This window comes from Cnephaeus nilssonii (genome assembly GCF_951640355.1).
Source record: "Cnephaeus nilssonii genome assembly, chromosome: 7".
Taxonomy (NCBI): Eukaryota; Metazoa; Chordata; class Mammalia; order Chiroptera; family Vespertilionidae; genus Cnephaeus; species Cnephaeus nilssonii.
Window position 1 is genome coordinate 86,230,522 of NC_137078.1, and position 14,821 is coordinate 86,245,342.

Here is a 14,821-nt window from a genome sequence, read left to right on the forward strand (position 1 = left end):
CACTTCTCTCCCACTCCTGCACATCCTTATACTCAGTTCACATAGCACTTCTTTATAGCCTTCCTTCATTTTCTTCTCCTCCAAACCTGAAAAGAATCTTTTTGCCTTCTGAAACAACGCTTCCCTCCAGTATTTTATCATTATTACTCATGGTACATGTAACACTTGTTCTTATAAGTGCAGCATAACTCACCATATAATATAACTGTTATCTAAAAATTCAGTGCATAAAATATGGGATCATCTTATTGCATGAATGAAATGTGAGGTCAGCCCTAACCAGTTTGGCTCAGTGGATAGAGCGTCGGCCTGTGGACCGAAGGGTCCCAGGTTCAATTCTGGTCAAGGGCAGGTACCTCTGTTGCAGGCTCCTCCCTGGCCCGGGCGCTGGTCTGGGCTCGTGCAGGAGGCAACCAGTTGATGTGTTTCTCTCACATCAATATTTCTCTCTGTCTTTCCCTCTCTCTTCCCCTCTCTCTAAAAGTCAATGGAAAAATATCCTCGGGTGCGGATTAAAACAAACAAATGAAAAAGGAATGTGAGGTCATCTAGCTAGTGTATATTACCAGAAGTTTCACTGCTGAATTCAAATCCCTAGTTAAACCTGATGTGGTTGACACCATTTACTAGCAGTATACTCTGGCTTAAATATCAGTGGAAAAATTACGAGTCCTCTCTAGGACTTCCCAGATTTTATTATCTGGCTCCTGTTGTATAGGCTTGATCTGGCAATATTGGGCCCCCTTCCTACTCCCTTGCCTTTCCTCTACCAGCCTCACCCTCTTTTCTAAGCCCCACTTTTCCTCTTAGAACTTTAGTTTGGCCCTAGCCAGTTTGGCTCAGTGGATAGAGTGTTGGCCTGTGAACTGAAGGGTTCTGGGTTCAATTCCAGTCAAGGGCACATGCCCGTGTTGCAAGGGGGCGTGCAGGAGGCAGCCAATCTATGATTCTCTCTCATCATTGATGTTTCTATCTCTCTTACCCTCTCCCTTCCTCTCTGAAATCAACAAAAATATTTTTAAAATAATTTTTAAAAGAACTTTAGTTTGGCCCAGAGGGCTGGGTGAAGAACAAGAGCCAGTTGTGAAGCCTGTTCTATCCAATTTTCTATTATTTTAGTTTTATTCTATATCTAGACATAAGGGCATAAACAAGTTTAATCCATCCTTTTTAAAAATATATTTTTATTGATTTCAGAGAGAAAGGGAGAGGGAGAGAGAGATAGAAACATCAGTGATGAGAGGGAATCATTGATTGGCTGCCTCCTGCATGCCCCCTACTGGGGCGGATAGAGCCTGAAACCTGGGCATGTGCCCTTTGCCGGATTCAAACCTGGGATCCTTTAGTCCGAAGGCCGATGCTCTATCCACTGAGCCAAACCAGCTAAGGCTAATCCATCCTTATATTTCACGTAGGGACATACATATAGCATACCATGAATTTTTATAACATAGTAATTGGACCTTGGGGAGGATATTTGAAAATTATAAATTTCTCATAAAATTGATTCTTAGGTAGGTTGTAGTAGAACCTGGAAAGGAAATATTAGCTCTACTTTCTGACCACAGTGAGAGACATTTTGTGGAAGGTTAGTCTCCTCATTATTGGTTCTTTGCATTTAGTGATATTAGCTATTTCTCCTATTTTTCATTACTAAAATAAATCACACATGCAAGTTTTTGTTTTCTTGAACTTTTCTAGACCTTATGCACATATCCTCTCAGTTCCTGTTTCGGAAACTGCTTATCCTGGGCAAACTCAGTACCAGACACTACAGCAGTCTCAACCGTATGCTGTCTACCCTCAGGCAACCCAAACGTATGGACTACCTCCTTTTGGTAAGGCATCCTATTATAAGCTGTTTCTAAGAATATTGATTTTTATTCCCCAAAAAGCAAGCATAGCTTATCAGGAAGTGGAGAGATGAAGGATTCTTTGTAGAGCACCTACCCAGTTACAGGTGTAATAGAAGTTGGGTTTGCTACTTTCCAACAGCATATTTGATACATGTAATTATTATGTATCAAGTGTGCAAAGAATCATGTAATTATTATGTAATTATCATATATCAAATGATATATGATAGTGACTGCCTCCCCTGTTAATATATAATTTAACTTATATATTAATTATGAAAAAAATCATAATTTTTCAGTACTCATTTGTTTATCAAAGTTAGCTACCAAATTTCCAAGGTACTAACTAAGTCTTAACTGTAAAACTTGGATTCTTTAAGTATTTGTGGAAAATCTTTGAGAAATTACTATTTATTTTACTTTATATAAAACATGGTACCTTGGTTAAGTAAGCATAATAAATGTATTTTGAGGTGACTGGTTTGCTAAAGCCAGGCAATTTAAATATCCTGATAGAATATGCCTTATAGTTGAGGAAATCCCCAATTTTGTACAACCTTATATGCATAGAAAATTTTGTTCTTTGGTTTTAGGCATCTTGGACATGAACTATAAATTAGAATGATTTACTAGAAGAGAGTTTGAGATTCTTTGCACACTTGATATCTGCATTAATTTTTTTCTGTGTATGTAAATTGATAGATATATTAGTGTGGCTTATTACCTATTCCCTGCTTTCCTTGAACTGATATGAAAAAAATTGAGAGAATAATGTATTGTTTTAAAATATGTAATATGTTAATAAAATTCTATCTCTGTAGCCTCTACTGAAACTAGCTGGGAATTAGAAAAATCTTTCAACAGACTGCCACAGATTATAGATGTATTAGTGTTGCCTGCTTCTGGTTTCTACATTGCTACTTTTCCTGGCCCATTTGGCTAAGCTTTATGATAGTGACTGCCTTCTTATTTTTAGGCATTCCTTGGCTCCTGTTAACTACTAGAAAAAAAATGGGCGGTTATGTTTCATGATAGTCGTCGTTGGTATCTTCACAAGAAAAGAGAAACAGAAATGCTCTTATTTCTGAGTTTGTAGTCCATGCCTACGTGCCTGTCAGTTTTAGCCAGTATACTAAATACTAGAATCTTACATTTGTCATATATTTAACTAGCCAAGACTGAGCAGTCCTTTTGGAAGCAGGAGTCTCTGTGATTATGCTTGTGTTTATTAAAGCTGAATTTTTATTAGCTGGATAGTAATAGGCTAGCAAGTATAAAGTAAGTATTTTCACATTTTTTTAAACTTTTTTTTTTAATAAATTTTTTCCAGATTATTAAAAAATATATTTTTGTTGATTTCAGAGAAGAAAGGAGAGGGAATGAGAGCAACATCAATGATGAGAGAGAATCATTGATTGGCTGCCTCCTATATGCCTCCCACTGTGCCCTGACTGGTTCATAGGTCGATGCTCAACCACTGAACCACGCTGGCCAGGCTTAATTCTCTGTTTTGATTTAAATTTATTATTAGCAAGCCCTACGTCCTTTATGGTATTTTTGAGCAACAGGTGGTCATTCTTGTTGTTCATTGTTAAATAAAACTTCTATTATACCTCTGGATTCAGGTTATGGAATACCTAACATAGTGCCATGTGCATGTAGGTCCTAGATATTATGGTGTCTTTTGTGAACGCTGCATTTTCCCTGTAGTAAAGGAAAAAAGAAAATTCTGTAAAATAGATTAATCCTTGTTAAAAACTTGAGGAAAATAGTGTTTATATTGTGAAGTAATATTTACTATTTGGGAGTGAGGAAAACTTGTTTTATAAATTCTCTAATTTAGAGAGAAGTAATCATTGGTTTAATTTGACTTTAAGTTATATATGAGACTTACTGGAGGGAGATGTAGATTGGGGTAATGTGAATGATATGTATAGCATATTCTCATAATTTATAAAGGACATTACAAAGCGATGTGTGGAATATTTTTTAAAGTGACTCTTTTTACGACATTTTCCTATGTTTTAGCATGGCTTTTTTTAATGTGTTCACTCAAATATAGAACACTTTATTTCTTTCTTCTTGTGAAGATTTCAGAAATTCTGTCACTTTAGTATTGACTGTTAGCACTAGAACTAGGTTAGCCAATCTGTTATTTTATTTCAGGTGTAAACTGGCTTCAGAAAATTTCATTGTAATAATATTGTCTAATATATATTGAGTGCTTACTATACTAAGCAGTATGAAAAGAGTAGTACTTTACACTTTGTCTTATTTAATCCTCTGAACAGTCTGAAGAAATAAGTAGTAGCATTAGCCATTTTTACAGATAAGGAAACAGGCTTAGAAGGATTAAGTGAAATGACTAGCCTGAGGTCATACAATTAGTAAATGCCTAGGATTGGAATTGAACCCAGGTGTGTTTAACTCCAGAAGTGCTTATAGCTTAGGTCAGCGATTTTCAAACAAAATTTTAGCAACTAGTTTATGTGTACCATGAGATGAAAAAGGTTGAAAATTGCTGATTTAAGTCTATATAAAAAAGATAGTCTCAGAGTTGAGTTTGAAATTTAAAAATTTCCTCTTCTAGAAGAAAGGAAAAAAGACTAGAGGAAATCTAAGGAGTCTATGAGTAATTTTTAAAAGTAAAGGCATAGTAGTCATATTCTTTTCAGAACTATGTAGAAATGTGGTGGGATGGCAGAAAGGATGAGAGGTTTAACTTTCAATGAGACCTGAATGTGTGAGGAAAGGGGAAGTCTTTTCTTTTTATGGGCTCATATAAAATTGCCTTGTTCTAAATTCTTTTAAAAAACTTTAATGTGAGATGAATATTTGACATATATTAAGAGCGTTAAGGATGTTCATACCATTTCCCTTAGTAATTTCACTTCGAGAAATTTATCCTATGGAATTAGAGATATCCACAAAACTTTCCTAACTATGATATTCATTGCAGCATTATTTATAATAGCAAAAGATTGGATACAACATACATATTCAAAGGTTTGTGTTCAATTGCAGTGTATCCATAGAATTGAAACTGTGTAGCCATTATTCTTTTTTTTCTTTAATCCTCACAGAAGGGCATGCATAGAGAAAGGAAGGGAGAAAGAGAGAGAGAAACATTGATGTGAGAGAGAAACATTAATTGGATGGTTGCCTTCTATAGTTCCCAACTGGGGATCAAACCCACAACCCAGGTATGGGCCCTGATCAGGAATTGAACCAGCAATCTTTCGGTGTACAGGATGATGCTCAACCTACTGAGCAACTCCAGTTGGGTATAAGTCACTTTCTTAAAGAATATTTAGCATCTTGAGAAAACAAATTATTATTAATTGAAAAAATTGCAATGTAAAATTGAAAATCCTATATAATAAAAGGCTAATATGCAAATAGACCAAATGGCAGAACAACCAAATAACTGGTCACTGTGATGTGTGCTGACTACCAGGGGTTACTCGCGGAACATGGCGGGCATCAGCAGCAGGCGGCAGATTGCAGAACATGGCGGGCATCAGTTACTGTCATTGGCAAGCCTCTGGTGGTTACTGAAAATTCTTTGCTCCCACATGCCGCAGTCCCGCCCGGCACTTGCACCTGCTGCTGGCACCAGCCCCACTTATACCTGCTGCAGGCGCCGGAGCCACCGCTCGCACCACTGCCGGTGCCCAGCCCTGGCCCCAATCGCTCAGCACCATCAGTGGGTGCGAGTGGTGGCTGCCAGCCCCAATCGCCCCTGAGGGCTTCTCTACCTCCCCCTGCTCCTGAGGGGCGATCAGGAGCAGCCCCAACTGCTCAGCATGTGGGAGCAGGACCGGCGGCGGGAGCGGGGCTGCTGGCAGAGGGGACAGGGGGCTATGGTGTGAGGGTCCCGGCAGGGGCGCAGAGGATGGGCCGAGACCCACCCTTGTGCCCATTGCAGTCTCTTGGCCCACAGTTCCTTTCAAGGTACACGAATTCGTGCACTGGACCCCTAGCACAATATCCCCAGTTAGTATATTTTTTAAATCCTATATAATAAAAGGGTAATATGCAAATAGACCAAATGGAAGAACAACTGAACAACCAATCAAAGCGTAATATGCTAATGATATGCTAAGGCTGCTCAACCGCTCGCTATGACGTGCACTGACCACCAGGAGGCAGATGCTCCAATCAGTAGGTTAGCTTGCTGCTGGGGTCTAGCCGATCAGGACTGAGCAAGATGGGCTGGACATGCCCTGGAGTCCTCCGCAGTCCCTCCCCAGCCCGATCATGTACCAGTGGGGTTCCTCAGCCTGGTCTGCACCCTCTCGGAATCTGGGACTCCTCTGGGGATGTCGGTGAGCCAGTTTCAGCTCAGTCCTGCAGGCCACTCCCCTTGGGAGGGCGCCAGACACAGGGTTCATGGCTGGCGAGTGCTGCTATGGCAGCACAAGCCTCTCCTTATCGGGACTGATTGATTGGGCACGAGCCCGCGGCAGGCACAGTGGGGCCAGGATGAGCGGGAGCAGCAGGTAGGATCTGCAGGCGGTGTTGGACTGCGAGTTTTGGCTGGATCCCTGCAGGCCACCCAGAGGGACCCCACCCATGCACGAATTCATGCGCCGGGCCTCTAGTCCTACATAATAAAAAGGCAATATGCAAATTGCATCACTCCACTACGCCCACGATTGGGCCGGCTGGAGGCGCGGGGGGCGGGACTCAGGGTGGCCGATTGGCTGGCGGTAGGAGCGGGGGGCGGGGACTCGCGAGTCCCCGACTCCCGCTCCTCCCACCGGCCGTTAGGCCAACGCTGCGGAAGGACCCATGGGGCCGGCGGAAGACGCTGGTGGTGGCCGATTGCGTGGCTGCTGGCAGCAGTTTTCCGCCAGCACCAGTTTTCCTCTGGCCACCCAACAATCGGAGCGCCTCCTGGATAGGAGTTCCTCTCGGGGTGGCCGATCATGCTGGCGGGAGGTGCTCTGATCGTCGGGTGGCCAGAGGAAAACTGCTGCTGGCGGATAACTGCTGCCGGCAGCCAGGTGAAAGTCTATTGCACGAAACTTCGTGCAACGGGTTTCTAGTATGTACATAAAGACTAATTTGGAAGAAAAAATGTGAACTTACCAGTACAGGCACTATACAGATTTGATCTCAGTTACCACAGAACCATGCAAAGGTAGAACTGCCTATAATTTTTTGTGTGTGGTGAGACTATATGAATTTTTCCTTACGCTCTATATTTTCCTAATTTTCTATAATATAATGTACATATTTTATAATTAGGATAAGTACTGAGGTTAAATTACTTGGCATTTATAATAGCTCATCCCAGTGAACTATTAAATCAGCAAACCAAAATAGTCTTCCATGTGGTTTTTTTTCCTCGCATTAACACGTACTTCAATTCCTAACCAAACTAATCTCTAAAAATCCACTACTTTGATATGTGTTACGATAAACTGAACTGCTCAGGTTAGTTTCGTTATTGATTAACTCATAGTGACACATGTTTGTGCTCAGAGACTTGGGTAAAGTTTACAATAAGACCCCAGTGTGGGGCAGCAGGAGGATGGCACTCAGAGACAGACTTCCTTTCCCATTGTTAGACCCGGCTGATGCCCCACATCAGTCTTTTTGTGCTTAAAATGACTTGAGAGACTTTGTAGTTGTAGGCATACAGCAGTGGGCTAGTGGTCAGGAAACCAAGATTTTGTTTCATCATTTGCTATGGGCAGTAATGCTCTATGGTCAAATCATACTACTATTACTTGGAATTCTCGGAAGGGTGCTTTTGAAGGAAGATGCTTATATGCTTAAACACAGGGTTACAGTAATGCTGGCAGCGGTATCCACATTGTCTTTTATTCCTCTAGTCTTCATAAAATAATTACGTATTAAGTACTTCGTGTTTCTGGTCAGAAACATTAAAAACTATTCTCTTATCTTGGACATTTTGCCCTAATTTTTAACCTTATAAAAAGAACCAGTTTATAGGCATTTTACATTTTAAAACTTTAAAAATACAAAATAATGAGGCTAGCAAAACATTCTCAGTTAATATTTTTACTAATAAGGTAGGATTTTACTACAGTATAATTATAAAAATGTTCACAAATCCAACACCTTTAGTTCAGAACCCATGTAGGAAAAAACACATTGATTACAATAAATCTGAAAGTTATTATGATATTGAAATAGCAATTTGTTTACTAGAAATTATGAATCATGGCACTAATATCCAAATTTCATATAATAAATGTTTTAAAAATAATATTCTTTATTGAAAATTAGATATAGCGAGAACTTTAGCTGTGGCTAACCTGGACAAGATTTTTTAAATGATCTTGAACTGGAGGGTGCGGGAGCAGTTCTCCTAATTCATGCTAGAGATGTTTATATTCTTCAATCTCCTCAAATAAATCATTTTATGTGTTTAATAGGTAAGAAAATAACATGGCTTTTTGTTTTTTTAATGCTTCGAGTTTGGGCCAAGGCAATTATCATGTCCCACTGTCAACCTTTTAAGATTTTTACATCTCCCTATACTATTCTTAATATTTACTTTTCAACAAATTTTACAGATCCAGGTTGCACTAAGATATCTCAGTGCCCTGGTGAAGCAGAGGTTCTTATTATTAAAGCATTATATTTCTATAAATTCTTTATCAGATGAGGAGTAAATGAAATGAGTTAATGTTGAATTTGAAACTGTGGCTGACGTTGGTATTGACTTCTTACCTGGAATGTATTTGATTGATGAAACTTCTTGAACCAAATTCTCAGCTTCAACTACACTGATCCAGCAACTGTAGCTATTCAGAACACAATGAATAACCAGACAATACGTTTTTTTATAAATAGACTTTTGCATAGCCAAAATTATCACAAAAACAACTCAATAAAGGACATCCTTGGGCTCTCATGTAGAAGCAAAGCTTTGTTTATGGTTTCCTAGTTTACTACAAATGAAAAGGGAGATAGATACAATCAGAGATAGGAGATTGTCAAGAAGTGAAAGATCACAGAGAAAAAACAAAGTGATACAAGTATCTAAAATTATAGAACCATAATTGAGTTCTATTTAGTACTAAGCAAATGTCTTCACATATCACAATAATCTGTTTCTGTAATATATATATATATATATCAGCACAATATTTATCTTTGTAGAAATAACTCTGATAAAAATTGAAAGGTATGCTCACTATTTCCTTCCTGCCAAGAAGGCAGGAAGAGAGATAAATATATTAGAAAGATTGTCACTCAGGAGCATTGTGATAAAAATGAATAGCTATGATGTTTATCAGTATGAGATAGATTTATTATATGTTCTGACATGAAACAATGTCTCTTAGAGGTATGTATAAAAGCAAATTATGAACAGTGTGTATAACACCTTTTAAATTTTTATTAAAAAGAAGAAAAAAGATTAGTAAGTACATAGAAGAAACCTGAGTGACTTTTCTGCAAAGTTAATAGTGGTTAAATCTGAATGATGGGATTACATATGACTTTGTTTTTTCTAAGTTACATATTTCTGTAATGTTTTTAATTTATAAAAATAAGCAGATGTGTCTTTCTTAATCAGAAGAAAGGGAGAGAAGTATTTAATACATTTTGGAAAAATTTGGTGCTTTTTTAATGGGTAAGTGAATTTTAAACTTATGTGGAATGTCTCCCACTTTGACAATGCAGATAAATGATTTATTGCTGTACATGGACATCACACACTTTACATCAAATACTCTGGTTGGGTGTCAGTAGCTTTTTTTTTTTTTAACCCTGATCAATTTTCCCCAATCGCTGAAATGAAAAAATATATATATAATTATTGGGGTCTTGACAAGATTTTTGTTTCCATGGCCCCACTCCCTACTTCTTTGAAATTGTATTTGCTTGTGGTACATTGTAAGTGGGAGAATCAATAATTTTCTCTTACAAGCAAATTTATTTTCTTTTAAGATTTAGATTTTAAACTACTGGCTGATATTTAAAAGCATAACCATGCTCCCTAGTCCCAGTGTATTGTTTGTAATTGGTCCAATTTATCTGATTCAGGTGCATTGTGGCCAGGTATGAAACCTGAAAGTGGTTTAATTCAGACTCCATCTCCAAGTCAACACAGTGTTCTTACCTGCACTACAGGGTTAACCACAAGCCAGCCAAGCCCAGCACATTATTCTTATCCCATTCAAGGTAAATAGGCATGGTTTTGTGTGTGTATGTTTTATTATTGTTGGTTTTTGTTTTTAATCTACCTGTATCTCCAGGGTAATAGGAGCTCTGTCTTCTAAAAGAAAAGGGGGTAATATGTGCCATTGTGCATGCTTTTTGTGTTAGGCAAACCAGAACCTAGGAGCATGGTTTGTAAGTAGTTTAACCTTTTCATGTGAACTGCTCAGTGGAATTGAAGCCTTCCCTTTTGCATGTTGGTGTTCAGAAAACCAGTCTGTTCTCAGTGGCATTTTGTCCTATAAATAAGCAGAAGACTCTATGGTTAGAACTTCACTGACTTTCATATAAAGTCCAAATAGAGTGGATTGTGAGATGAGTGCTGCTTTGTGAGATGTGTGCCGCTCTTCTGCTGTGGTTTTATCATACCATTTACAATCACTTCTTAGAGGTTTTTTTTTGTTTTTTGGGGGTTTTTTTGCTCAAAAAGTTGTTTCTATTTCATGATGAAAAGCATAGCATTAAACATCTCTGCCTTCCCAAATTCTTGCTCTAAAAGGTTAGAAGTATGATAGGACTATTAGGAACGAGGACAAAGAAACTCAAAAGGCACTATGGAATTAATTCCCAACCCATCCAAATCAAATGCATGTAATTTATCAATGATTCAGATTGGGAATTAATGTCCATGTACCTTGCTTCTCATCTGCCTCCTTTCTCCTGATTTCTCCCAGCTTTTAAATATTATTCCTTATAAAACGGGTAAAAACTGGTCTGAGGTACTCTTAAAATACAAACTTTGATGATGAAAAATGTTTTGGTGTAGATTATTTTAAAATATTTTGACTTTTAGTTTTAACTATTTTCAATTAAATGATTGAGAACTACTTCTGCTTGGCCCATTGAGAACAGAACCGGTCACTACATTCTAAGACATTGCTCTGAGCTACCTTTACCCTCTATTATTTACCAAGTCTCCTCTTACTGATTTTTTTCTTTCTTTCTTTGTCCCCTCCCCCTTCTTTCTTTCTGAACTGAGAACAAACCAGAGGGAAAAAACTCAAAGAGCATGACTTTGTCTGTCTTCCCATCTATCCCTTTTGATTTTTATGAAGTATTCTCTAGGTTGGTAGGCCTTTTGGGTCCATCTAGATAAATCTAGTTGTCAAGTCCCTCCAAAGGGTATATCCCTGATGACTACACCTCGGTCGTGAAAGAAAAGCAGGGGGTACGCTTTTTTTTATATTACTAACACTCTCCCAAGGTGTAGAACCACTACTTCTCCATAGTTGTATCTTAAGTTTGAGGAACCTAATAGCTATGCTTCTTATCCCTCTTTTTTTTAAAAAGAGGAACCACCTTTGGAGGTCTTTTAGAACTCATTGCTTTAAAGGGGTCATGAAAATATCCTTTAAATTCCATTAACCACTATCCTAACTTATCTGTAAGTACATTTCCCCTCCTTTTGATAGATTAACTTGATTTCCACACATTTTGCTAATAATGATCATTGCTGGTGTTTATTAAATGCTTACTATGTTTTTAGCATTGTTTTAAACAATAGATAGGTGTTAATCATGTAATCTTCACAATATACTTTGAGGGAAGTACTATTTCATTGTAAAGAAGGGGAACAAAAGACACAGAAAAAGCAAAGTGGCTTGTCAAAGGTCACATGTTAGTAAATAATAAAGTGAGTGTGTTAGCTGGGCAGTCTGACCACAGAGCATGAGCGATTTATGATTGAAAATATATGATATTTAATATTGAAGTCATGGTATCAATATCAATCCTCCCATAATTAAGAACCTGTAGTGGCAAATATCTAAATTTATTTTTCATCCCTTTTTCTGGTTAACTTATTGGTCCATTGTATTATTCATAACTTTCGCACAGAAATTAAGGCAGAAGTTCACCAAATTGAATGTCAACTATAATTGAAAAAAAATTATTTTATTTTTTAATCCTCACCTGAGGGTATTTTTTCAATTGATTTTTTAGAGAGAGTGGAAGGAAAGAAGGAGGGAAGAGAGAGAGAGAAACATTGATGTGAGAGAGACTCATCAATTGGTTGCCTCCCACATGTGTCCCTATTGGGGCCAGGGATCAAGCCTGCAACCCAGATATGTGCCTTTAATCAAAATCAAACCCAGTACCCTTCAGTCCATGGGCAGGTGATCTAACCACTGAGCAAAACTGGCTGGGGTGGAAAAAAATTTTAATTAAAAAAAAAGTAGTTTACCATTAACTTTATTGGGGTTTTTTTGTCACTTATTTTGAAGAAAAATAAATGGTTGAAAATAAGTTGGAACAATGGGCTAAAATTAAATATGGGTATTGGAACATTTAAATGACCTGGGTTCTCCACTCACTCTCCTCACCCCCACTTTTCATTTCCTTTAGCATGGACAATTAGTGTTAGCTGTCCAGGCTTCTTCCTCCCCACTATGTGACTACCCAGCCATTCCACAGAATACAAGCAAGGAGCATTGTATTGATTTTTTGTTTGTTTGTTAATCCTCACCTAAGGATATTTTTCCATTGATTTTTAGGGAGAGTGGAAGAGAGAGGGGGAAGACAGAGAGAAACATCAATATGAGAGAAACACATCAATTGGTTGCCTTCTGCACAAGCCCTGATCAGGGCCCGGTCAGGGAGGAGCCTGCAACCAAGGTACCTGCCCCTTGACCAAATTGAACCCAGGACCCTTTGGTCCACAAGCTGATGCTCCTATCCACTGAGCCCAAACCAGCTAGGGCAATTTTTTTTTTAATGGTCAAAACAGCAACAATATCTCCTCATTCTACCCAAAGCATTCTATCCTTGACAGCAGCCCTTCTTCCTTTGGAAAGTTAGTGAAATGATCTCAAAAACCCAATTCCTCTCTGGCTTCAATCAGCTCTGATCAAAACCTTTTTTTAACTCAGTGTTTATGAAAACCCTTTGATTAAGTAGACCTGGCTTTTTTTATATTCATTTTTTTCCTACACTGTTTGTTATATGGCCCAATATCTGGTTATTTTCTTCAGTTGAGATGGGTTTAAATGATTAATATTCAAGTGGCAAAATTAATTACAGAAATTTCAAATTTAATTTTAACTCAATCTTGACTTTAATGAAGGTCTTTGGGCTTTGATGTTGTTGGTAATACATAATAGTCTTTCGTTGACCAGATTGTTTTTTTATAGATTTTATTTTTTTAGAATATTCTTAAATTTATAGAAAAATTGAGTACATGGTATAGAGAGTTATATTTATCCCCCCACCTTGTACATAGTTTCCCCTATTATTAATATCTTACATTAGAATGGAACATTTGTTGCAATTAATAAACCAGTATTAGTGTATTATTACTAATTAAGTCCATATTTATTCAGATTTCCTTAGTTTTTACCTGACACCCTTTTTCTGTTCTAGAATCCCATCCAGTATTCCACATTTTCTTTACTTGTCATGTCTCCTTAGGTTCTCTTGATTATGCAGTTTTTCAGACTTCCTTGTTTTTGATGACCTTGACATACTATACATGGATTCTACAAGTTATACGTGTATACAAGATATAAATGAATCCCACAACTACTTACTGAGTATCACTTATGTAGACCACTTTGCTAGATATTGGAATTAATGAATATCTTAAGATTCTGTCTTCATGGAGCTTACAGACTAGTCGAGGAGATAGAAAACAGGCCAAGTAAATAAATAGATTTTTGAAAAGTGCTCTGAAAGGAATAATAAATAGGTTGCTATGATTGGGAAAACAAGAAAAGAGTTAGTTTCAATAGAAGGGTCAGAGAGAGTCTCTCTGAGAAGGAGGAGCTATCATGCTGGGAGGAGGAGAGGGACAGGCCAGGGAGAACAATCCAGGCAGAGATCCTCTCTTGTTTTGAGTAACATGAAAAGGCCAGGGTGAACAAGGTGGTGGAGAAACATATATAAAATTAAAGGGGTGGATAGGATAGAAACTAAATCTTGCAGCAACTTTAATGTGCCATTAACCCTCCAGCTTTGGGGCAATGTCACTAATTCAATGCTGCCTCTCACAGTTCTATAACCAAAGTCTTCTGGTTAGAGCTCTCTAATTAGACCTCTAAGGGGGGGGGGGGGCGGGCATGGTTCTTAGATGCTTTGTCTTTCTATGGGTTCACAGCTCCATTGTCAAAACGGGTGGAGACTTACCCAAAAACAGTTGGCTACGCCATTGGCATTTGGAGAGCTAAAAGCCTTTAGATATATATGAATAGGAGTTATCACTTGAGTTTTACTTGATCCTCTAAATTTGTACCTTTTATTGCATATCTTATTACTGCTGCTTTTGTTTTTAAATCTGCAACTGACGGAGATCCCATTTTTATCATCTTAATATCTACCACTAGCTCCATGACTGTGGACAAATTACTTTAACTCTTCTTTGTCCAGGTTCTTCATATGAAAGCTGGCATTGCAGCATTAGCTGTTGTTTATATCTAATTTACCTTAATCTTTTCTAGATTTTCTCCTAAGCAGAGTTTCCTTAAGGAAAGGGATAAAAAATGTCCTTTGATTATGACCAGTACTTGCAAATTCTGCTGCATTTCTTTACTTGCCCTATTCTTAATGGAAGTTTTCCTATTAACTTTCCCTGTAGAGGACTTTTGTTGCTAATGGGGTAGGTAGTTAGTCAGGTTTACCTGATGTTGAACCCTATGGTGTTTGTGACTGCAATGGGAACCAGGCTTAAGTGTGCTTATGATAAGTAAGTGAGAGGAACTAAGGGCCATTCCCTCAATCTCAGATACATTGTACGCCTGAAAAAAAGTTTCTGTGGCAAATATTAGTTACTG

At 38.0% G+C, this 14,821-nt stretch overlaps 1 protein-coding gene across 1 annotated transcript in view; it reads left to right on the forward strand.

Moving 5' to 3' along the window:
* The window catches only part of EYA3 (EYA transcriptional coactivator and phosphatase 3), a 98,234-nt gene that overhangs the window by 49,967 nt on the left and 33,446 nt on the right, over positions 1-14,821 (forward strand). The window contains exon 6 of the mRNA XM_079776527.1: positions 1,702-1,915. Coding sequence (XP_079632653.1) covers positions 1,702-1,915 — 214 coding nt within the window. The remainder of the gene's footprint in view (positions 1-1,701; positions 1,916-14,821) is intronic.